Source organism: Lissotriton helveticus, chromosome 7, assembly GCF_964261635.1.
Source record: "Lissotriton helveticus chromosome 7, aLisHel1.1, whole genome shotgun sequence".
In the NCBI taxonomy this organism is placed as follows: Eukaryota; Metazoa; Chordata; class Amphibia; order Caudata; family Salamandridae; genus Lissotriton; species Lissotriton helveticus.
The window spans coordinates 1,286,798,443-1,286,824,376 of record NC_136068.1 but is presented as its reverse complement, the minus strand read 5'-3'; the positions used below and the strand labels follow the sequence as shown (position 1 = coordinate 1,286,824,376).

At 45.8% G+C, this 25,934-nt stretch overlaps 1 protein-coding gene across 1 annotated transcript in view; it reads right to left on the bottom strand.

Moving 5' to 3' along the window:
- Positions 1 to 25,934, bottom strand: part of TSEN54 (tRNA splicing endonuclease subunit 54) — a 199,717-nt gene that overhangs the window by 157,032 nt on the left and 16,751 nt on the right. Inside the window, exons 2-4 of the mRNA XM_078654528.1 lie at positions 11,771 to 11,935; positions 11,623 to 11,686; positions 2,045 to 2,128 (exon numbers count right to left, since the gene is read on the bottom strand). Of these exons, the coding sequence (XP_078510654.1) occupies positions 2,045 to 2,128; positions 11,623 to 11,686; positions 11,771 to 11,935 (313 nt within the window). The remainder of the gene's footprint in view (positions 1 to 2,044; positions 2,129 to 11,622; positions 11,687 to 11,770; positions 11,936 to 25,934) is intronic.

Below are 25,934 nucleotides of genomic sequence, written 5' to 3'. Positions count from 1 at the left end.
TCAATGCAGAGGACCATTCTGAGTTTGTGAATTGACGGCCCATGTCATCTTCCCAGTGCTGCCAGAGTGGCGACAAGTCGCCACTGTGTGGAGTCTCAAAGAGGCAGCAAACCATTTGGTTAGGTGTTCCCCCTGTCCCATGACATGTATGTATTGTACAGTGAGGTGTGTCACTAGTTCAGTGGACAAGTCGCCCCATTTGGTGGGAAGTGCTGTCAAGAGGGAGCAGTGAAGTAGAAACTGCCCGGGGGGTAATTCATCTTCCTCTAACAACGTAGTGTATGGGATCAGTGCACCCTCGCGAGACAGGTCTCCTATATCCTGGACCCCTGCTTCTCTCCAGTGCTGCAGTTCATCCACAGTGGTGTTTGTGGTGCCTCTGGGTGTCCCCTCCAGTGGCAAGGCTGGAGTGTACGGGATGACTGCGTGGGTGATATATAGTGCTCCATAGTAGCATCTGTGCGCTACAATGAGCAGCAGCGAGTCTGTTGGCATCGTTTTTGAGAAGGGGGTGGAAGAGTCCTATCAGTTCTCAGAGGTGTAAGGGGAGCCGTGTGGTGCAGTGTCTCCTCTGAGGTGATCAGCTAGCCACCTGGCTACTCGCTGCAGTTGCGCAGCCAGGTAGTATTGCTCTAGACCTGGCGCGAGACCTCCGTGATCTGTGGGCAGGTAGAGTTTTTTTCAATCACTACGCGGTGTCCGGAGTGTCTCCATATAAAATCTTTGACTGGTTTTTCCAGTGGGCAGAGGGAAGGGGGGGGGGACATATAGCAGGAGGTTTGTGAAGTAATATAGAAGTCGAGGCAGACTCATCATCTTTGTGAGGGCTGCCCTTCCCATCACTGACAGCAAGAGCGAACTCCATATTGTCATCTGGGATCGGACTGCAGTCAGGGCCCTGCCTAGGTTGACATCTAACAGATCTGCCAGGTTCCCGTATATGCAAGATAGTGGAACGTGTCTGTGCACCATCGGACCTGCTCCCCGTTGAGTGCATAGCCGGAGCCTTCGTAGTGTTCGCTGAAGGAGTATAAGCAGGACTTAGAGACGTTCACCCTCTGCCCTGAGATCGTGGCGAATCTTTCCAGCATGAGTGCTAGTTGATGGGGAATTTGATGAACGTCTTTTATATACAGCAGGAAATTGTCTGCGTTTGTATAGAGATATTTTGTGTGTGCCATCCCCTAGTGCGACACTCTCCCCTATCTCCGATCTAAGTGCCTCAGCCAGTGGCTCAATGGCTAGTGAGAATAGCAGTGGGGAGAGGGGGCTTCACTGTCTGGTCCCCCACTGCACGCTCACCGGATCCTATATTTAAGGGCCTGTTTTTACTCGTACTGTTGGAGCGTCATATAATAATCTTACCATGCTTAGTAAGGAATCACCCAGTTTGTATCTCTCCAGCACCGGGAATAGGAACCCCCATTCCAAGGTGTCAAAAGCTTTCTAAAGATCTAGTATCAGGCATCCTTCGTGCGGCCAGCAGGCTTTTGAGTAAGTGGCGATTCTAAAGAATCGCCTTATGTTTATAGAGGTGCTCCTGGAAGGCACAAACCCATTCTGGTCTGTATGCACAGGAGTGGGGACCACCTGTGTGAGTCTATCAGCTCGTAGCATCGCTAGTATTTTATCATCAACATTGAAAAGAGCTAGTGGCCTGTATGATCCCAGTTCAATGGGGTCTTTGTCAGGCTTGGGCAGGGACACCAGATTTGCTTCTCATATGGATGGGGGGGGGGGGTGGGGGGGGGGGGGGAGTAGCTGCTCGCCCAGTTCCGCTGTACACAACGCATGCAAGTGGGGAGTGAGTGTTGTGATGTAGGCCTTATAGAATACCGCTGGGAATCCGTCTGGGCCAGGGGTTTTCCCATTCGCTAGCGCTAGTATTGCGCTTTTGCCTCGGGTGTAATATGCTCATTTATTAGTTCCCTTTGCTCCATCATTGCTTCAGGCAAATGACGTTTTGTCCTGTCAGGACAGTCTTCCTCGTTTTGCTCTCACTGCAACTCTGATAAGTCAGTCACACCTTTCTGTCCATACTCACACACTCCAGCAGGTAGATGGCCTCTTCTGTCTGCAGACATTGCTTCCCTCGCCTGGTGAATCCCATGGTGTGCCAAAATTTTCCCTGCATGCAAAGGGCAGTGTCAAAGTCAGGCAGAGGCAAACAGTCATCAACCCACAGTGGTCCTCCTCCAACAAAATATTTGGACCTCAGTACATCCACGGTTACCTCAAACTGCCTTCAATTACTGGTAAAGAAAATATCTAATGAAATGGTTACTTACTTGTAAAACTGTTTCTTCTGCATAACTTAAGAAAGTCTTCAGAAATCCTTATGGTTTTGTCTGAAATAATTCATAGCTCTGCTAAAAGAAAAGACTTTCAAGTATTCTGCTCCACTTTAGGTATAACCATCAATCACTGACAAAAAGAGAAAGCTAAGCAGTGAATTTGAGGAGGCTACTGGAGACCTACTGTTACATGTAGGCAGCTTTCCTTTCTTGAGGACTGGATCGTTTTTGCATTCAGAAACGTAATGAGATACCAAACAGCCTATATGTAGGGAAAGGTAACTCTGAAGAGACACTTGAAATGAAAATAATTGTTTAGGTATTGTATTTTCAAATCATATAGCTAAATGTATATGTGACTTATCTCAAGAGTGTCATCAGATGGAGTATCCTAAGAGGGCTGCTAATGCAGCCACAAGCTTATGGAATAAACTCTGATTGGACTTGGTAAACAACATTATATCTTCCATTAATTAATTGTGACACAATAACCTAAAAACTGGGTCTTCCGCGGAAGCTCCTTAGGAAACTGCAGGTGGTTCAGAATGATGCGGCCAGGCTGATCTTCTCCCTACCGAGGAGAACACGAGCAACGCCCCTTCTACAGAAGCTGCACTGGCTGCCCATTGAACATAGAGTGCAGTTCAAGTGCCTCTGTATAGCCCATGAAGCCATTTATGGAGTAGCTCCTAAATATATTAAAGACTGTCTGAGAAAGTACATCCCGGGCAGAGCCTTGCACTCCTCCAAAGCTTGTAAACTAACTCCACTTAGATTTAACCACAAATCAAAGGGTGGTAGAGCTCTGTCGGTCCTCCTTATGCAAATTTGGAACGAGTTACCGGCAACCTTGCAAGGGGAGCCAGTGCTATTGTCCTTCAGAAAGGCGTTAAAGACCCACCTGTTTAAAAAGATAACTTCTATACTTTAAATTATCTGTGTGGTCGCGGGCGGTCTACCGGTGTCAGTCAGTCAGTCAGTCAAAATACTTCATTCGATTTTGAATAAAATCATAAAAAGACATACATTCCATACATATTAAAATATTAAAATACCTTTACAGAGATTGTTTCAAAAATACATTCAGTAAAAACTTTTTAAAAAGAAAGTTTATGCAGAAAGGCAAAGTACCACATACAAAATGACAATATGGGCTGCAGGGGGTGAGCGGTCATTAGATACTATCTATTGTTGTATTACTTGTTTTAATGCGTGATGCTGCTACCAAATAATTTCCCCATACAGAATATGGTTCAAGTGTTACTCATGGACTGGAGGTAAAGAAGTGCCGGTCTTACTTGTGTGAAACCGGCCTCCCTCAAAATTGGTAGCAAAGTTTTTTACGAGGAACTGAAAGTAAAGGACAAGACAGGACGAAATGCATGGTGTCCTGGATTGAGAAATTGTCACAAGAGCAGGGAGGGGATAACTCTGGTCTGGCCCAGGACAGGTAGTTGCCCAAATAATAGTGGATCAGGTTAAATCTGAACTTAATTAAGAGGAATCTAAGAAAAGGCCTAGTGACTATACTGAGGTAGGGTTCCAAAGAGGTGGAACTTTTAAATATGTAATGAGACCTCACAGAGGGTTTCTGCAATTCCCTTTCCTCGCGGGCTAATCTTGCCAAGGTCATAAACTGCCTCTTAACTGAAACTACATCCACATTCCTGATGCAAGAGGGGGATTCAAAGAGTTCCGGTCTCCTCACTTGGGCAAATGACTTCCTCAAATATTCTAACCAGGGGATCTTTTTGGAGTGATCTAGCGACATGACATCCTCCATGATTAAATGATTCAGAGTTAACTCCTTATTGAGCCATGTCCTTAGCCAAAAGATCAGAGGTGCCAAGTTGAGCCTGTCTGTAACATGATCCATGCCCACCTCCGCGTGGATTGAGTAGGTTGGAGTAGATAATGGAACCGACAGTAGGGAACTTAAAAAACTATTTTCTTCTCTCTGTAAAGGCTCAAGCCGTACATATCCCCAGATTGGGGCACCATACATTGCAATTGGGATACATTTGCTACTGTATACCTTCAGTAAGGCCTCCTTCGGCCTAGCCCCCAGTCTTTTTGAGAAGCCCATGAGAGCCGCCGATGACCTGGCCACTGATAGGCTATATAAAACTATAGTAACATAACATAACATAACAAATACGAAATAAATTACTTAACAGTGCACTGCTAAATCAAAAAGGCTAAGGAAGACTCAATGGTTTCTTTCAAACTCAGTACCCTTGTCAGCATGGAATATATGCACTCTCAGCTTGAATTTTACTAAATTGTACATGCAATTTCAGGATCTGGGAAAGGCTTGAAACTGGGACACATCAGGACAGAAAGAATAGACAGGTCCTAACACAGTGCCCTGTCATGAATCCCTGTTCCCTAAATGAGAGATCCGTCTGGATTAGGATGTGCTATTTGCAGGATGGGTTACTAGCCCTCTCTCTTACATTTTAATCGTGAGAAGACTGTTACTTGTAGACCTAGAGCAAACTTTGCAGAACAGCATATATTTACATACCAGTTGAGAGAGCATATGGAAAGGAGAAGAAGGCAAGAATTCACCTCACCTTGTCCCCTCTACTCTTCATCCTGTACGCTGGAACTGCTAGTGCAGAGCATCAGAACAAACAAGTACATAAAATGGATCGGGCTAGGAGAGATGAGTTTAAGCTAGCCATGTATGCAAAAGACACACAACTATAGAGTTATAGCCAGTGGCCCAAGGTTATACTGACCCTGAGCCAGAATAGGCCCGAGACGAAGGCTAACAACCCGTATAGCCCGAGGCAGAAGGGCAATAAGCCTATTCGAACATTTCACCCACTAACTGTAGAATGTTCTAAATTAAAAATGAAGAAACCAAGACAAACATTGTAATGTTGGAGTAGAAGGCTCATACATGCCACTTTAAGGCCGGAGCTACTCTACTGTGTTAAATGGAGGTCTCATCATTCCAATGTTCTAATATCCATTATAGCCCCGATGGCCTCCCTACCGACAATTCTCTGTGAATTCAGTTCATATCAGAAGGTTTCGGGGTTTAAAATAAACCTCAACAAATAGAGGGGACTCAACCTCTCACTCAATGGAATAAAGTACCTAGAGCCCTCAGCCTCTTTAAAACCAAAGAGATCCACTACTGGCCCTCCATAGAGCAGAGTGATCGGAACTACAGAGGTGCAAAAATAGGTCACTCTCTTAAATAGGAAGGATTGCTGCGCTCAAAATTTCCATATTATTCAAAATACACTACACTTTCCAAGCACTATCGATATACATGCAGAGGGAATACCCAAATACTATAGTTATGGTTCGACTTCATGTGGCAAGTGAAAAGAGCAAGAACAGGGAGAGCACAACGCTTGTATTGAATTAGACACAAGGTCATGGGTGCTAGATTTATCCAAATACTATTATGCTTACGTCTACACTATCTCATCTAATGGACAAGGAATGAAATGGACAAAGGTTGGTGGATGACAGATTGTACATAAGGTGGTGGACCGCAATGGGAGGTCCCATGGACTCCCCTAAACAATCCAATCACAAAGGATCTGTGAGGAAATGGGGTGTTTTATATGGTGTGGTTATGCAACCTCACTGTGTAATACACTTACCAACCGCTTTAGGACCATTGGGTTTTGTCTGGCAAACCCTCAGCTCAATCCTGGGTAGTTGTGGCACTGAGTGCCAAGGAGAAACAAGTGTTAAGCATTTGAACAGTACTAAAACAAATGAAGAAGAAATCAACACGACACTCAAGAAATCAAAAACCAATTTATAAAAATAGACTGAATTTTTAAAATAATTTAGACACTGGAACGAAAGAGATCCACCAGAGCATTTCAGAGATATCGATTTTACAAGCAATAATCAATTATACCAATTTCACTCAACTGCGAACAAGCCTTGGAAAAGCCAACAAACTGGACACTTAAAAACATTTTCAAGGAAAACTTAGGTAAGTGTCAATGCTGTTAGTTTCAAGTACTTCGGGCGGCCAACTCCGGCAGGAATCTAGTCAGGGGCACCAGCAAGGTCAACAAGAGCAGATAATTTCAGAGGAGAAGTAGTCCTTCAACAGGTCTAAGTGCTTTATCCGTGTTGCAATGGATTCTTATGAACTCGTCCTGATGCACAGGATGAAGGACGCTGAAGATGCTCGGAGGATGCTGTGAATGTGAAGCTGTCAATGGGGACCTTCCTGCAGGAATTCAATGGTCCACGAAGATGGTGAGGGGGGTCCCGATTGCAGGGTGACGTCCCAAGAATTCCTCTATTGTCTGCCTAAAGTGCAGCTGCCACTGGACTAGCAGTCACCCGTTAGGGTGGTCACAGAACAACCCTTCCTGGGTCAATAGATTTCCATCTGAGTTTCCCCGCAACTCTCCGGCACCACTCCCGCGCTTAGCGAACTAGGGAGTAACTCTGTGCATTGGGTCTTGGTCCTCGGTGCTGCACAGCAGTGGTAGCGGCATGAAGACTTTTAGCTACCAACTTACCCCAACAGTCTTCTTCAGCTGTTGTTTACCTGTGCTGCAAACACAAGGGCATGCCACTGGACCTTAGAGGTTTCTTGCTTTGACTGGGCTCTGGGGACATCAGATTCTCCCTACCCGAGTAGAACACAACAGACACAGACCCTCTCTTAGATAGCCACAAGGTGCAGCAGGTGCAGTCCTCGTCAGTACTGCCTCTGTTTGCTCGTCCCTCGGTGCACCAGGGCAATCTTTCTTCTGTCCTTCATCAAAGTCACGCGAGATCTGTGGTCTGGGTGCCAGGGGTGCCTCAGAGTAGGATGCGGAAGGGCCCTCAGAGTAGGATGCGGTTGGTAGCCAATGGGCTACCTGGTTCCCTCCCTCCTACCCTGTGAACATTTGCTGTGGAGTGTGACATCAGGCTAAACCCAGGATGAACCCTTCTGCCCACTCCCAAGATGGCAAGACCCCTCTCCTGGTTTACAGACCTCCGTAGCTCACTCCGGGGTGTGGCTACATCAGGGGGAAAACATTTTGGCAACTGGTTTCCCCTCTCTGCTTCTCGAGCCGGACTGTCTGCCTCAACAATGGGGCAGCGCTCCCCCCTAGCGTTCCACGTCTGCCCTTCACAGGTGACTTCACCTTTGAAGCTTGCCTTTGGGGTCAACACACGTGTGGCCTCTTTTAGGGCTTCCTGCTGAAAGGAGGTGACACCTCCCTGGCCTAAATCCCTGATTGTTCTCCTTCTTAGGAGTCGTTAGCATGTCTCTCTAGGAGGTCAGAAAGCTGCCTTGTGGAGCAGGCTCTATGTATGCCCAGGAAGGGACGAGTTGTAAAGGCAACAAAGAGGCAGCTTTGCTAAAGCAGCTCACTGCAACAAATTACATTCATTTTGACTTGAGATACAAGTTGTTTGATGCCTTGGAGTGCCCACTTTGGTCACACTGTTCAAAAGATAGCACAGCTGAGGGGTCAGTGTGTAACCCTGCACTCCCCAATTGAGCAACCAAGTCTTTCCACAGTAAAGTTTTTGTTTTGTGTGTTTTACTGCCCGGGCATGTGAAGCACATGTCCTACCGGGGTCATATGCTGCACCCTGCCTTTAGCACTTGGTATGCCTGCCAGAGGGTTGACTTACACACATGTCCAGGGGAAGAGATTGCGGTGCCATTGCTTTCAATGGCAAAGACGGGCTAGCAGTGCACAACTGTTCTACCAGTCTGCAGTGGCAGAGTGGGGGACTTGTTTTACTAGGGGGACCTCCAGGGTGGCAGAATCAGTGCTGCAAGCCCTGGTGTACTCCTCTAACTTACATGCCTGGGGAACAAGGGCTCTATTTACTAGGGACTTTCAGGTAAGTAAGCCATTTCCAATTGTGTACAGTCAATTCGACATACACTTTAGGGTCAGGGCACTGGCACTGAGGTGTAGTTAGCAGGCCTCAGTGTACTCTCAGAGTCAAGAAACCAACAGTATCAGTCAAAAAACTTGGGGGTGACCATACAAAAAAAGAGGCATTTCCTTACAGGTACCGCAACTCCTATATCGGCTCAATAACAACAGCAATGCTGATGGTCTGGGATACTGAAGGCACAGAGCAGGGTTAGAGAATGAGATGTAAGCGCACAAGGAATTGGAAAATGTGGATAGCTTCACATTATGAAACATGAAAATGGCTTATTTTTGTGACATAGCACTGATTTGCCAAATAAAGTTCTACTTTTTGTCACTGAAATAATTAATGTGCCATTCATGAGGATTTCCTCCTTTCCTAAAATTTTCTTTTAAATCTTACTTAGGACAAATCCAATGTTTGTAAACATTTGGAACGAGACCTCTCCAATTTCATTGCGGCTTTGTAAACCATGCAATCTTGGATGAACGAAAGCCATCTTAAGCTCAGCATGTATAAACAGAAATCCTCCCAACAGACTATAACTCTCTCCTTCAGAAGTATAGGTCCTAAGCCAGTCCAAGTAGTCAAATCTGGAGAAACATTTCTCAAGTTTAAACATCAAAATTCAGCTATGACCATTTCATGCCGTCACTAACAAGTGATGGGTGGCATCTTTCGTTTTCTATCTTTTTCTATGAAGTTATGTTCTAAAATGCAGAGACTCAATCTTGTCTCGGTTTTAGTAATGCAGCATATCTGGGTTGGGCTAAGACAAACAGAATCTGGTTTCAGTGGATTCAGAATGTTGATGCAAGACCATATTACTTTGAAAGAAATATGTTAAAGTAGCTAAACATTTTCATCAAAAGAGCATTCTTTTCGAGGTCCTCTATGTTATGCCCATAATAAGCTATGTATGCTTATAATCCAAAACTGTTGCTGAGAAATGTTATAAATATATACTGCTGCAGCATTTAAAACCTAAATTACCACTGTTGTTCGAAAACCGTAGGACTAAACACTGAAGATGGAAACACAGATCATTCAGAGTTCCGGGAGCGATTACTTGGAACAGCTTCTTCTTGGACCTTCGCTCTGAAATAGCTCTTTTAAGTTCAGCGACATTTTAAAACCTAGTTATTTTCCATTAGGTATGTCCGCAGGCTAATTTTAGTTTCATTCATGATGCCAAGATACGGCTTAAATGTGAACACTAGGCTTTATAAATGTTCCTTAAATCAATAAAATAAATAATATGTCATCTGCATACGTTAGAGAGACACTTTCCCAAAACAGGGAAAGGAACGAGACCATGACAGATTATCAGGAAGGTCGGATGAAGCCAATAAGAAAAATATTGGCACCAATAAACCGTCTGTTTCAGGCCGTTGGACACTATTACAAATGCAGCGTAGCAGTTATGATTAGTACGCGGTACAAAAGGGGGTGGTGATGGACGGAGCATCTGAACCAATCAAACACTCACACCCAGTCAACAGATCTGGGTTTAATCCATCACCGCCCCTTTTGTACCGCTATGATTAGTACGCAGCACACACACCCAACACTCCTTAAGTAATACATCCAAAGATATAGCAGTCAACAACAATGATCAGGTATCTGATAAAAGAGCCGAAGAACATGTAAACTACATCTACATGTAATATAGAACACTGATCTCTGTGCATGAAGGCAGAGTCAGTATAAACTTTTATAGTAACAGGGGAAATAAAATCACCAAGTATATTAAACATAAAATTGGTAGGTTCTCAAACAATCAATTCCATCTGACGCAAAACTGAATTTAAAGTTTTAGCAATCACCTGGAGGAATCTAAACATTAACTCTGCCAACTGTCACTACCTCGGCTTAGGAAGAAATTTCGCATTCTACCACGGGAGGCGTACATTTTATCCCCTGCATATACATAGGAAGTGACAAGAAAAGGTACAACACCTCCATTATTCTGATGGAAGAAATGCCCTCGACAGGTTACATTACAGTCTAATTGCTAAGCAACAGCACTGGTGTTGCCTAATTAGTCACTAATATTTCACCCACATGCAATGTTTCCAATAGAGAAATAACTATTATGTTGTGCAATCCATTCAAAGTCACCAAGTCGTTGCCAACCATCACCTTTCGATTACAACACACCAATGTGAATGGTTCACTAGGTTTGGTGCATATTCGGCGACTGGGAGAATAACTCAAATTATAACAATTCCCTAGTTAATGTTCGATCAAGAGTGAGGAAATGTAACGCCTTTGGTGTTGCACTGTGACAGATTGCGCAGATATGAGGGGATATGAAATCTCAGAGCCCATTACTAAACTCTTCATTAAATCATGTTTGAATGGTGGGCACATATGGACTGGTCACTGCTATGGGCCTGCTCCTGCTATGATTATTATTCACAAGAAACTTATGAGTAGTACTTCGATGAACTCTCAGGCAAAATGACATCAAAGGCTATGGAAAATAAGTCATCAGCACTACTGTGAAAAAGATCACAGTAGTCAATTATCTTAAATATCATCAACGACCTGGCTCTGGTAAAGCATCCTGTTTCGATATGGCAGAGGTTTAGCAGGGAGATATCAAAGAAATCTAAAATTCTCAGAGCTGGAATGTTTGCAAATAATTCTAAAACCAAAGTATGATTTAAAAAATCTTGACTATTTTGAGAAGGTTAGCACTTTCTAACGCAGAAGGGTCCTTTGTGGGCATTAGCATAGTGATGCTCTGTGTAAGTACCCAAGAAACAATTGTGTTCCCTGCCATACTGAAGGTCACAGAGGACACGCATTAACCCCTTCAGTGCTAATGACAAGGGTAACTCGTCATGTAGGGCCCATTGATTTCAATGGAAAGTCAATGGGCCCTACTGCACACCCCTTAGCAGCCAAGTGGTTAAGGAACGTCTAGGAGGCCAAATCATTTTATGCTCTGAGGGTGAACTGGGTCAGGCATTGGCAGAGCTCAGGTCTGAGGGCTGCACAGTATATGTAAGGGTATATATGACCGTTGGTTTATATTGTATGGTGTCAATAGGGTACCCAGTTTAGTGCCGGCATATGGGGCATGACCGGATATAGACTATGGATACTTCAATGTGGACTTTGTCACCAGTAACTTTGTATTATGTCCAATTTGCCCACATCACTGGATATGCAAGCACCACAGAAGATTCTCTAACTACTTAAGTTCACCACACTCACATTTACAGTGGACTCTCAGGCAGGAATTCTTACAGGATAGTAGTCCTTTAAAAGGACAGAAATTCTAGCCAACATGTCATCTATAATAGAGCAGGACTGATATTTTGCAGCATGGATGCCATTTGTATTCAATCTGACAGTGCAGGCACTTCTCACTAGGCACCATTACAGCTGGGTGGGCACTACCCGCACTGTACTCAAGCCAAGCCTTCGCCAGACTTACTGCAGGGGACTTCAGCTCCACAATTCCTCTGCGTGGCCTCCACTCAGCTTTCACCAGACTTCCACTGCAAAGAGGAAAGAAAGTTTCTGAATTAGATTAAGTTTAATGGAACAGGTCCCCTAATGCAGAGAAGGGAGAATGAGCTTACAGACGTTCCACTCGCTCTTCTGACAGAAGCTGCCACTGCTCCTCGCGGCACTGGCGCAGTTTTTCCGTCTGTGCTTCGGAGTGATCAGGGATGAAGTCCTTCTGCCCATGTGAGCGCTGGGGCAGGCTGTGCTCCCGCGACCGCGCTGCGAAGAGCTCTGCTGCCCTGGGGAGGGGACACAGACAAAGATTAGATGAAGAATAGTGGCCAACAGTCCAAGTGCACACACTCAAAACATGATTGTCTCTTTGTGGCTGATAACAATAAACACTGGTTATTCAGAGCAAGATACCCTTCACAAATTCACGTTATATTACATGAATATGTACATATCCTGTTTACCATAATGCAAGCATACTAAATCATATTTACGTCCTTCGGATAAAAAGGGGTTATCTTCCCCATATGGTCCCTAAATAGGGATAAGTTCAGAGCATTACATAAAGAACAGTCTCAGCATATGGGTTGACTAGCACACCAGCAAGAAAAAAAACACACACAGCCCCGATTTAGAAAGAATAGTTTAATAGAGCAAATAAGGCCACCCAAATTTTTTGGGAAAATCTGCATTTTTGTTAATTCACAAACATACATACAACATGGGCAGAGGCGCAACTAGAGCCAAATTTTGGGGGGCTAAGAAAAAATGTGGGGGGGGGGCTAATTCTTCCAGCATTGACAGAGTGGAGATGCAGGGGGTCTAAGAAGGGGTGAAATAGAACATAGCCTCATTAACAAGCAAATGATCTGTCAAGTACTTGGGGCGGAAGTGTGTGTGCCTGGGAAGCTGTCACAGCCCGACTGCCACACACGACAGGGAGGGGGGGGGAGGGGGTTGAAGCCCTTTGAGCCCAATGGGTGTTGCACGTCTGATCATGGGCCAAACACGTTACCCAGAGAATGTACATAAATCTGCAAAAAAGCTAATTTTAACCATGATGCAAACATAAATTCTGCATCGGTTCGTAGCACAAACTCCTGCAGATTCAATGCTATGCATACTCTTGCCATCTAGTGTTGAACCCTTTGTTGCCAAGATGTTTTCCTTCGAAGGAGGGCTTTGGAGTTACAGGATATACTGTTTCTCCACTCTTAGTAGGCAGTGTGCATAGGCACAGATTCCATGTTCGATTGTTTTCCACCCAGTGGATAAGAGTAAGTATCAAGTGGCGAATGAACGAAGTATGGTAAACATGCGTATTTATGAAATTACGTTAATTATTAAGCAATATATCTGTAATTATAGACATGTTTGCAGGGAAGAGGATGGATGCATGTCAGTCTACAACACAACACGCTATGAACACATGCTCACAAGGTAACATTTTTCATTCGTAGCATGTGTTGCTGTAGATACACATACTCTGCATCAACTGTACAGTAGTACATCCCTGTAAGAGGTGGCTACTGTGGGGATGTTGCAGCTGCCTGACACAAATAATTTAGGACTGTTTGGTCAATGATCGCCTAATGGAGGGCTAAGATAACATCATCTTAGTGCTTGGTCAAGGTGTTTAGGGTTGCTCATCTGGCTGATTTATTTATGTATCAGCTAACTGGATATTGCCAAGGAAGGCTATGGTTGTTGCATTATTGTATTTAGAGTGCACCCAAGGGTAACAGGAAGGCTTTTTGGTTTTATGACAGCATTTTTGGATGGCCTTGACTAGGGTTCTCCAAAGTCGCTCCTGGAAGGCTGGATCCATGCTAGATTTTTAGCATATCCCCATTTAGATAAATGCAGTTATCTTAAACATGTGGCAAGGATCCAGACTTCCAGGACCGACTTTGGAGAACTCTGCGCCTTGGCTATCCAAATGGAAATACTAGACTTAGAAATAGGCTGGCCTTTGTGGGGTTTGGTAAAGACCACTAACAACAGTCAGCTTTGCATACAGGATTGGTCCTACTGATGTAATAAATGACAGCCTTTTTTACATTTAGGGTGTGCAGGGCTCTCAATGCTACAGAGTTTAGTTAAGGAAAGAAGACTGGGAGCTCTAAAGTTTGGTTGTGGTGGAGAGGTGAAACCATTTTGGTGAGTAACGTTGGGGTAGTTCTGAGAAAAACCATGTCCTTGTGGATCTGAATGAAAGGTTCTTATAGCACGAAGGCCTACAACTAACTGATGTGTCTAAGAAATGTTAAGGCTTCGAGGAAAGCTACGTTCCAGAAGAAGAACTAGAGAGAGTGCAGATGCTAAAATGAGAATCCCATCAGTCCAGTAAGTTCCATGTTAACATTCTACACAGCAGCAAAGGGGTCTGTGGGAGGGATGATCCCTTTGAGGCCTTTCATGAAGACCTATAGGAATAAGAAAGTGATAGGAGTGTTTTCTGTTTTGCATGAATGCAGCTAAGGCTGCTAAATCGAGACATAGAGAAACGTATGCAAGCCTGATTTCTGAAGATGGTGGAGAAGGTAACAGATTATGTCCTGAACAGTAGGTTTAAAGGGTCAGGGTGTTAGGAGATGAAATAGTGAACAAATATCTTCCATTTTGCTAGGTAGCATGCTCATGTGCTGGGTTTGCGGAACTCATGTAAGTTGTCCATGCACTCTTGCGGAAGGTGTAGGTAGCCAAATTCTTCTCCCCTGTTATGCCCAATAACAGCCACTTAGCCTCTAGCAGGATCAGCAGTCCTGTGACCTGCTTCATCACCTCTATCACCTCAATCCAGAAACCCTGGATCACCGAACAGGCCCAGAGAGGGTGATAGAAGTGCCTGTGCTGCCACATCCCCTAGTGCACGCAACCGACTCGATGCGTCCCATTTTGTGAATCCTTGACCTAGAGGTACGACCTGTGCAGCACACAAAGTTGTATCAGGCAAAATCGTGCACATATGGCGATCTCTCTAGGACTTTGCAGCGCCTTGGTCCATTCATCATCTTTTAAGGGGCCCAGATCTGGTGTCGAGGTCTCTGTCAGCTGGGCAAGGATGTCTGTGGAATTGTTCATTATCTTTTTGTACATTAGCAAGACTGCCTTTATGGGCATAGGATTTAAAAGCAGTCGACCCTCCATAGGGGAGTGTTCGGAATTTGTTCCCTCTCAGGCATGTGGCATTTTAGTGCGTGTCTCAATTGGACGTATCGGAATATCTCCCCCTGTCCTAGGTCGTACTCAGACTGCAACTCCTGGAATGACAGTAGTGTGCCCCCTCTCCAAACAGCTCCCATTCTATATATTCCTATTGTGTGCCATCGTGTGTGGTACCATCGTGTGTGGTTGCGCAATCTCTTCACCTCTCCCAAGCTGTCGCTATCTCACAGTGGGATTTCCGCCATTAATTTGTCTTTCCACCCCAAATTCGGTTAGTTGCCTCCCAAGCTTGCAACACCGTCTGGGTATGGAACGGGAGCGTTCCTTTCTTTGCTCCCCCATAGAGAAGTGCCGAGTAGCCCCCACTGCGCATGGCATGGTGGTCAATTCTACATGCTGGGTCAGTTCTCCCACCAAATACCCAGTCATTCACCACCACCAATTGGGACGCTCAGTGGTAAACTTTTATGTCCGGGACCGCTATACCACCAACGAAAACTCAATGATGCAGATTCACTAAGGAGATTCGGACCGCGCCTCCGTCCCATAAAAGTGACCTCAGTATATTGTTGATTTTACGAAAGTACATGTCGGGAACCTTGTATGGAGTGTTTTGAAGTATGTAGAGCATGCGCGGGAGGGTCATCGTTTTGAAGAGAGCAGCTCGTCCCATTAGCGATAGGGGTAGTGAACGGCAATGAGCCACATCGGGCTGGAAGCGATCTAGTTGGGGGGAGTAGATTGTGGTCTAAGATGTCCTTCTCACTTCTAGTTACATAGACCCCTAGGTATTTTAATCCCTCCCTTTTAGAAATTGGATTTTTGGTCGGCTAGGGCATGTGCCAAAGTCGGGCAGAAGCCACTACTCTAGTCAGGATAAGAGAGTTACACTCCTAAAATAACCCCTACTCACCCCCTTGGTAGCTTGCCATGAGCAGTCAGGCTTATCTTAGAGGCAGTGTGTAAAGCATGTGCACATAAGCAACAGGAATACATTGTAAGCACTACAAAAGGACACCACACCAGTTTAGAAAAATATCCAATATTTGTATATCCTTAAGACAGGACCAAAAACTATAAAAAATCCACAATACAGTACTTAAAAATCTTCGGTTATCAAAATATGCTTTAAAAATAGTTCCTTAATGTCGATAGCTCTGCCTGGGGCTATCACGGCGTCGTGAGCAAACAAATCCAAACAGTTCTGGCTGAACGCAGCGTCGCGAGCCAGCTACGGTGTCGGGAAGATCCGCAAACAGTACCTTTTAGAAATGCAGGGCATCTACGACCTCTCGTTGAGCTTCCGAATGCACGGTGTCCGCAGGCGTCTGTTCCGGAGGTCGGTGCAGGAGTCGTCGGGGCCCTCGAAGTCACGCGCGTTGCAAATCGATCTCCTCTCTGTTGAAGTCAGGAGCGTGGGCTTCGGGTGCTGCAGTGTGAAGTGCAGCGGTGTGGTGCCCTCAGGTCGCGGTGGGAGCAGCGGCTCGGTGGAGGTGTCAGATGGCATAGTCGGTGAGACCAAGGTCGCGGTGCGAAGTGAATGCAGTGCTCGTCGCGGTGCTGGCAGGTCACGGTGCAAGCAGCGGCGTTGTCGTGGCTGAAGCGCTGTTGTTGGCTGACGAACTGGAGTTGATGGTGCAGGCGTCGGTAGGCCAAGGCTGTGGTGCGGGATGAGGGAGGTTGGTCGTGTAACTTTAGGAGCGGTGCCCTCGAACCACGGTGCAAGCAGTGGCGCAGATTTCAGCGTGGAGCGTCGTCGTCTGGGATACCAAGGCGGTGTCATGTAGAGAGGCGCTGTGGAGTGCGGTGCCACAGGTTACGGTGTGAGCAGAGGCTCGGTTGTGGCGTCGGGTGGAAGAGTGGGCTAAAGAACGGTGATGAATTAAACCCAGATCTGTTTACTGGATGTGAGTGTTTGATTGGTTCAAATGCTCCGTCCATCACCACCCACTTTTGTATTGGTGGTGGCGTCGACAGGGAGACCAGGGTCGAGGTGCAGTGTTGTGGCAGTGCCCTCTGCGGTGCCTTCAGGGCACGCAGTCGGTGACGTCGTCCGGTTGCTTCTTCTTTTGTTGCAGCACAAAACACACAGTCCCCAGTGCTGAGGGCAGCAGAGCTTGAAGTCTTTGCTGTTCCTGAGATTTCTTTAACAGGGGGCAAGCTCTACCTCAAGCCCTTGCAGAAACTCACAAAAGTAGATTGCAGAAAATCAGTCCAGTCCTTTCGCTGTCCAAGACAGAAGCAGCCACTGCAGTCGCACACAGCAAAGTGGTAGTTCCTCCTCACAGCTTCTCAGGAAGGAAGGAAGGAAGGAAGGAAGGAAGGAAGGAAGGAAGGAAGGAAGGAAGGAAGGAAGGAAGGAAAGAAAGAAGAGACCCAAAATCCTTTGTTCTCTTACACAGAGAGTGTCTGTGCCCAACCAAAACCAGTTCTGCCTTCTCTAGTGTGACTTCCTGGCAGGAGGTGGGGACGGCATTGTCAGAGGCAGACCAGGCCCTTTGAGGTGCAAGGAAATCTCCTCCTCCTTCCCCAATTGCAGCCCAGGTCTATTCAGCCCTTTCCTGACCCACCTAGACTATCTGGTGCCACTCCTGCTCCCCAACCTTCTGTCACCCAAAACCCAGACAGGCAATCCACATTCCAGCAGATGCACACGGGATGACTGAGCAAGAAAATACCAGAATGTAAAAATCGCCTTCACAAAAAGATGCATCTTTAGATTCTGAGTTCAGGCATAGTAAAATGTATTTTCCTACCTAATTCCCTGGGACAGTTATGTTTATAAAATGTTATAAACAAACTACCCAATCTGTCCTATGGGGAACAGTCAACCTTACAATGAAGAAAAACTAAACTGGCCGTAATTCGCTATCAGGACATGCCACACACACACCAGGGCATGTCCTACCTTTAACATACACTACACCCGGCCCACAGGGGTACCTTGGGCCTACGTTAGGAGTGGCTGACATGTAAGAAAAGGGAAGGTGAGGGACTGGCAAGTGGGTGCACTGGCCAAGTCGACATGGCAGTTACAAACTGCGCTCAGACTCCGCAATGGCGGGTCTGAGTTACCTTTTCAGGGCTACTCCCATAGGTGGCAAAATCAGTCCTGCAGGCCCACTAGTAGCATTTGATTCACAGGCCCTGGCACACTCAGTGCACTTTACTAGGGACTAACAAGTAAATCAAATATCCAATCATGGAAACACCAATCCATAACCCAATTTACCACAGGAGCACTTGCACTTTACCACTGATCAGCAGTGAGAAAAGTGCGCAGACACACTACGCCAGCAAAAACAGAGTCAAAACAGGGAGGTCAGAAAGCAGAAACTCAGGGGAAACACGCCAAAAGATGCCAAGTCTAATGCTCCCTCTTCACTGGGGTTGAGCATCTATGAGGCAGGGACAGCTCCCCTGTCGAGAGTGAGATGATTAGGGGCTTATCCCAGTTGATTTGGTAACCAGCATAGCCCCGAAAAAGGTCAAAGACATGAAGGATTCTCGGTATCAAGAAGTGGGGGCTTGTCACGTAAAGCAGAATGTCGTCAGTGTATAGTGATGTTTTTTCCTCCGAGTCCTCCCCCGCTGTAATTCCACGGACATGGGGGATCTCCACAAACCCAGGCCGCCAAGGGCTCGAATGCTAAAGCGCAGATCATTGGCGACAGAGGGCCTCCCTGTCGTGTGCCCTTTTGCCCAACTTAAATGCTCAGGAAGTGGAGCCGTTCACCAGAACTCTGGCTAGTGGTTCGTTGTATAGTAGACAGACCCAGGAGCTGAAATTAGGACGAAAACCCAATTGGGGCAAGACTACGAATATATAGTTCCATTCGACGCTGTTGAATGCTATTCTTGCATCCAAAGAGAAGATAGCTGCGTTCTCCGTGGACTGTTTTGCTGTTAGATGAAGTCCCCCGTACAAACGCCACAGGTTCAAGTGGGTGCTCCGCCTCGGCATAAAGCCGGATTGGTCGGGGTGGATCACTGACAATATGACTCCCAACAGTCTGTTTGCCAGAACCTTACCCTGTGCTTTAGGTTCACAAATTGAGAAGAGAGATGGGATGGTATGAGCTGCAGTCAGTCACTATTGCGGCAGTCCTCTGATCTTTGCTAGGGACCCCTACGTCCCTAGCTTCTAGGTATATATCAAGAAGGTGGGGGGCTATCTTTTGGGCTACATTTTTTAATAGCTCGAGCAGTAGGCCATTTTGGCCCCGGGGCTTTCCCCGGCTGCAAAGCTCGGAGTGCCCCCTCTATTTCCGCCACATCAAGTCGCCGTCTAGGGTCTCCCTTTCCTCCCTTGACAGGGCGCTTAGTGTCATTGTTTTCAGGAGTAATGCACAATCTGTCCCGGATCTGTTGGATTTAGATGCATATGTGTTTTCGTAGTGGGGTGCGAATGCCTCTGCTATAGCCCCATTTCCTGTATGCATTCCCCCTTCCGAGTTGTGAAGCTCCGACACCCAGCTTCTACCCCTAGCCCATTTGTATAGCCAGGAAATTAGTTTAGTGGCCTGGCCTCCCACCTCGTACAGTCTTCTTTGGAAAGCCAGAGCGTGGGCTCTAGCTGACATTTCTGCTATGTCACTCAGCTCTTGTCGGAGGCGTATTTGATGCATCAAATCCCTCACCTGATCACCGCCCTTTAGTATCTGTCTCTACATCTTTTATTTTCCCCTCTAAAGTCTGGTATCACAGCCTGTCTTCCTTCATCTTCCCCCCAATTAGAGCCTGGAACTCACCCCGTATCACCACTTTGCATGCGTCCTAGAGGGTGCAGCATGATGTCATCGACCCCTCATTATGTTGAAAGTAGCGTATCGTGCCTTCAAATAATTGATCTTTCGGTGTCCTGTTTCTCAGGTGCCAAGCTGCTAGCCGAGGAGGTAGACGTTGTCCACCGCCTGACCCAGGAACCGTACGATTACTGGAGAATGGTCAGATATGCCTGTGCTAGTTGCTGGGTATCACATAAGTGACCTACTCCTTCCCAGAGGGTGAATATCTGGTCTTGTCTTGTCTTGGGAGGCTACCATGTCGTGTGGATAGATGCGTGTATTGTCGTTTTGTCCTGTTTGGGGGTGGGGTGGGTGGGGGTTCTTTTCTAGTCTCTTCTTTCCGGCCATCTGTCCATCTCTGTGGACATGACATCGTTCATGTCCCCACCCAGTATCAAGACGCCCACGGTCAGCTCGAGGAGCGTCGCACCAAGGGAGGAGAGGTTTCTCCCTGAAGCTCAGGTGGGGCGTATATCAGCCCCAGGTTCAAAGTTTGACCCTCCCATTTGCCTTCTGGAGCAGAAATCTCCCCAGAGGATCTCTCCATGTCTAGCCCGGGGTGTATGCTGTTGTGGACTTGAGAAGGATTGCTGTGCCTTGTGAACCTGAGGTGTAGCCCGTGTGGGGCATTAGAGTGTATCTCCATCTATCCAGGGCCTTGCAGGATTGTCCCTTCAAGTGGGTTTCCTGGAGGAAGACCAGGTCGGGCTTGTGTCGCTTTATGTATTGCAGCACTAGTGTGCGCTTGATTCTAGACCCCAGCCCATTGACATTCCAAGTCATAATCTTAAGTGTAGTCTGGTTGTGTGTCCCTATTGTGGGTTGGCTTAGGTTCTGGTTAATGGATAGTCCTGGGTTTCTAATTTGACCATGGTTCAGTGTGGAAAGGAAAGGCTTGGTGGTAAGCTTCCCATGGGGGCTGAGTTTACATCGCAAGGAGTCTGCCTGATGTGGGGGCTACCAGGATCAGGGTTAGGGGCGTCTGCTGTATCATTTGCACCACTTATATAGGGCATGGGAGAGGTAGAAATGCGTAGGCAAGGATCCCTGACCAGTTGATTCATAGTGTTTTGCCCAATTACCTGGATGCAAAGCCTAGGAAGTTTGCATTTTTTTCAAGGGGGTGGGGTTGTGGAGTGACCCAGCGATAGAAGTACTGGAGTAGGACATGCAGGAGGAGTTCCCACTCGTGGACTTGTTAATGCATCCTGCTGAGCAGGTCTGCCAAGTCACTCTCCACCCCCGAATGATTGCCAGGTGTGCTGTGTTAGTGCTCACAGCGAGAGAGAGTGAGCGCTGCCTTGTTTTTAGAGAGAATGAATGGTGGTTCTGTTGTCAGTTTTGATGAGGATTATTTTGCTTCAAATGATTGGGAGGAAAGAACAAAGATTGAGGAGTACAACAAGGAGCTCGAGTTAGTTGATGTGCCACCCGATTATAAAGGGCACAGATGCCATATGTACAAAAAAGTAGGAATTGCTTTTTCCTAATTGCAATTTTGGTAGGGAAATCGCAATTCCGAATGTAAGAAAATTCACATATATTAAATTGTGATTCCTAGTGGGTTACAAATCAACCTACCTCATAAATTTTAATGACTCCTCAGTTTGCGTCCCATTAGGACTTACAGCCATCACAGGGATGGTGGTCTGCCGGGGTCAGCAGACCACCATGAATGTGACTGCTTTTTAATGAAGCAATCTTTTAACTTTTTTAACGCAGTCTATTTTCCTTAAGGAAAAACAGGATGCCTTAAAAAAATTAATTATAATAAATAAATTAGGTTTCATTTTTTAAGAGTAGGCAGTGGTCCATGTGACCACTACCTGCTCTTAGAAATAACGTGGTTTACATTCTCGAAGGGGAATGGGTACCTTCGGGATCCTTTCCCGTGTGCAAGTGGTAACCACCACCTTTTATTAGTCACCAAAAAATGAATGTTTTGCAACCGTAATTCAGTAGTAAAAATTGTACACATACCACCGGGATTCGGTATTTGGAAAGGGCGTCCTAGACACACCCCTTCTAAATACTTAACCGATAAATCAAATTGCTATTTGGTAACAAGTTATAGAATCGCAATTTGGCATTTGTACATTAAAAATGATTTATTGCAGTCGCAAAAGAGCAGATTCTGCGACTCGGCCCGATGCAACCTCAAAAACGTTTTGCACGTATGGCTCTAGATCCTCTGTATGGTCATATGGTGGAGGTGCACCCCCCCTTCCCCCACCCCCCCCCAGCTGGAGATGGAGGCCTCCGTGGTGGTAACTTGGGGAGTGGGGTCTAGCAAAGCCTGCAAAAAGTTGTTGCTGTACTACCACTGTAGAGGGTGGTGGACGATGGCCTTCACCAACACTACATCTTCCAACTGACTCTCCGCTTGTGACCACTGAGCATTCTTACAGTGGATGCATGTACAGCTAGGTGTAGGGTACTATGGTGATACAGTAGGACTTCATGCCTGGCAGATGCATGAGAGTAACAACAGTGGGTTAAAAAAGAAAATGCTGCTGGAATGCCAACACCTTTTGTAGCTTGAGTAGGCTTTGCATGTGACCGCTTTGAGTATATACACTATGGTGGGCCCCATTTGCAGAGGTTGGAGGTGGATTTGGTGGAATTTATTGTAAACCCTAGGCTATGTAGCAGGGAGATGATAATCTGGGTATGTGCTAGGCATGGGTGCTTCCTAGCTCTGTGGATCATCTAAGCGCCGAGGAAGGGAAAACGTGTATGCCCCCCTCTTTAAGCGTGCCTGGCTGTCACTTTATGAAAACCCTTGGAGCAGCGGTGACCCCAAAAGGAAGTACTTTGTATTGGTAATGATGGCCACTTACGAAAGAAGCAGAGGTAGCACTGGTGGGTAGGAAGGATGGGCATGTGAAAGTAGGCATCCTTCAGGTCTAGCGCTAACATGTAATCACTTATTGAAATAGCGGGATGACACCCTCTAGAATTGTCATGTGAAAATGTTTTGAGAGGATATAGCAATTGAGGGGCATTAGGTCCAGAATTGGCCTGAGGGAGCCATCCTTCTAGGAGGTTAGGGAAATAAACAGAGCAAACTCCTTCACCCCGGTGCGGAGGTAGCACTGTTTTATGGCCCCTTTTATAGAAGAACTTGCAACTCTTCCTCAAGAAGGTTCAGATGTTCTTTGTTGAGAGTGAGGAAACATGGAAGGATGTTAGGAGAACTTATGAGAAGTTCTAAGCAGTAGCTGTTGTGAACCACTGTTAATACCCACTAGCTTGTTGGGATTTCCTCTCAGTGAGAGAGGAAATTCTGCAGTCTCCCTCTCAACAGGTGATGTGTGAACGAGGGGAGGTGGGTGCAAGTCAATGCTTGGAGGTGGGGGCCTGTTTGCCAGAACTGCTTCTTACTCTGGCCTTGCTTTTGTTGCTCCTGTAGGCGCCTCATGTGACCACCCTGCTGCATACTGGTGGAAATGCTTTCTCTGACAATAAGGGGTGAGATCTGAGGAAGAGCCTTGGAGCTTTCTCTATGCTGCTGCCTTCATCAAAGCCGACAAGGGCCTGTTCTCCTATGATGTTGGGCGAGTCGTCAGGGGATTTCTGGTGAATTTTCTAGTGCTCTCAACGCCTTTTCTGTCAGTGTTGGATGTCTTCTTCATTTGAAAGGCAAGACAAGCTCTGCATGCTGGGTTTTGGGGAGGCAGAACGGGAGGGGAGACAGCACCAGGAGACTCCGGTAGGTGTGGCAGTTGCTCTATATAAGATCCACTTTTCATTTCATTTCATGAGGAGGCTACAGACACTGGGGACAATGATGGAAGGGCGTCCATTCCAACATCCTGTGTGCATGCTTATCTGAAAAGTTGAACAGGATGGGGCACACAGCCCTGAAGAGGGCCCGAGGCCCTTGCAGTCTGAAGTCAATCTTCAAACTGTGTTGTGGAGACGACAGCACGAACAACAAAGGTTTTCCATGGTTATGGGTGTTGAACTGATCCACACGGGTAAGGAAAAAAAAGTGGAACACGCCCAGTCTCAAAGCCAGCCCCATCAGTACACGTCTGTACCCAATGGTGGAAAAGAAAAATTGAACTAGCGAGTCATTGCCTACTTAGGGATGAGTCAGAGCATGCTTTGACTCTAAAGTCTCTCTTTGAAGAAAAAAAAACAACTTACAAATGCCCGAGCCCTACACTAGACGTCAGGAGTATGCAGAAAAGGTGAATCAACAGAAATACATACTACAAACAAAAAGTTACAGGAGTTTTATCCAATGGGCCTGCACAATTAACAAGGCTTTCATAATAATGAATTTTTCATAAATGTGAGTGCTGTTAATTTGACAATTTTAGGCAATCATTTTACAAGTTCATAGGTCATTATGTTACCATTATGTTCGACTGTTACTTTGACAATTTCTGACAATCACTTTACACCTTCACAGGTCCTTTTATCAACATTATATTCCACTGCTGTATCGTTGAGGCTATGTAAAGGTCACTTGATCTATTTCAATGAGATCATATCCGTGCAGCAGGTTTCCCCTAAGTTGGGCTCTCTTACACCAGCTTACAGACCCAGATGCTTCAAATCGTGATAAACTACAGTCCTGAGAATCTGATCAAGTACTAGAGTCAACTATTATGTAATTTAATCAATAAAGCAAATCCAGCTGAAACTCTATAAGAGGTATATAATGGTAAAACAAATCTTTACAACCAGCAATCATCCCAGGGCCCGATCTGCACTATTTTTCTTGTCCTACAGACCCGGCTGCGTGCCCCATGAGTAGTGGACACTATCAGCACTCTTTTTTTAAGCCCCCTCAGGGTCCGCCACTTGCTCCATGCGCAACGGGCCAGATGAAGAAAAAAAAATTTCCTTGCCCCCATCTTCCTTCTGCATGCCCCATGAGCTGAGGGGAACCCCCTTGTTTAGGTCCATGCCCTTCTATTTCCTCACCCTGGATATCTAAGATTTCTTTTAACCTAAGGTGCCCAGGGTGAGGAAATGGAAAGGGCAGGGACAGGCTGGAGGAGCGGACTTGTACTGCACGAGGCCAGGGAATAACTTATTTGATGTTCTGTTCGGTGCCCTGGTCGCCGAGTATTCTCTAGCTCTTTTGGTCTGGGCAGAAGTGTTAGGAAGGTCCTCCAACAGCAGATAAGCGACCCTCTAGGAGTGCTGCTTAAGAATGTAAAAAGGCAGGCAGATGAGGAGTAAATAAACCAATGTCTCTTGCCTGCTAACCATCCTTTTATTGGCCTAGCGGTGAGCGCTGGACCAATACAAGGAGGAGGTCGCATTCTTCCAATTTTGCGGGCACTTTTGTTACAAGTGCGGTTTCTTTTTCTTTTTTCACAAAACTGCCAATTTAGCTATTTTGTTGCAAATAGAGAAATCCTTGGAGTGTCGTATTAGAAGGAAAGAGCAATGCAGTGCTTAGAGATGCTTGGCACACCAGTGCAGTGATGCTCGATTTCTCTTTTGCCTTTAAAACAGTTGACAACAGCCTCCTGCACCAACTTGAATCATACTGTCATCTATTACTCAGATCTTTACCATCAACCCATTCTCAAAAAACAAAACTTTGTTCTTTCCTCCCACTAAAGTTTTGGTGACATAACACTGGAGTCTACTATTTTCTTTGTACTATTTAAAGCGTACTTAACATTCCATACGACAATCAAAAATTAGCTAGCATTCGCGCCAAGAATTTTCAATTCTATTAAGGACACGGAGGCGAGGATTATGCTTCTCTTTCTTATATTTGCCACTCACAGCAGCCAATGAAAAACGTTTTGTATGCAAATAAAAACTACATTTCCCATGATGCTTGTACATACATCACATCCTGTATAGCCCCATAATAGCTGCTGCATCCTGTGTCTCCTCCTCTTTCTTTGCTCGAACATATACAGTCCACACATTAATAAATCCATTCCATTTAACGGAGTATGAGTCTCAATAAACATCCTTCAACATGAAGAACCAACATTAATAAATCCAGTCCATTTTACGGAGATTGAGTCTCAATAAACATCCTTCAACATGGAGAACCAACATTAATAAATCCAGTCCTTTCCACGGAATATGAGTCCCAATAAACATCCTTCAACATGGAGAACCATCGTCAACTGGAAGATGACGTCTTCTAAGCCAGAAGAACACCTGTTCCTTCTTCTTTACTCGAAGCTGAAAGTAATGAGACAGGAAAAAACCCGTAACTTCTGCTGATACAGAATATCAAGTACATGCGGGTGGGTAATTATTACCAATACTGTAATAAACCGGGTGGGATAATCCTCGCCTCCGTGTCCTTAATAGAATTGAAAATTCTTGGCGCGAATGCTAG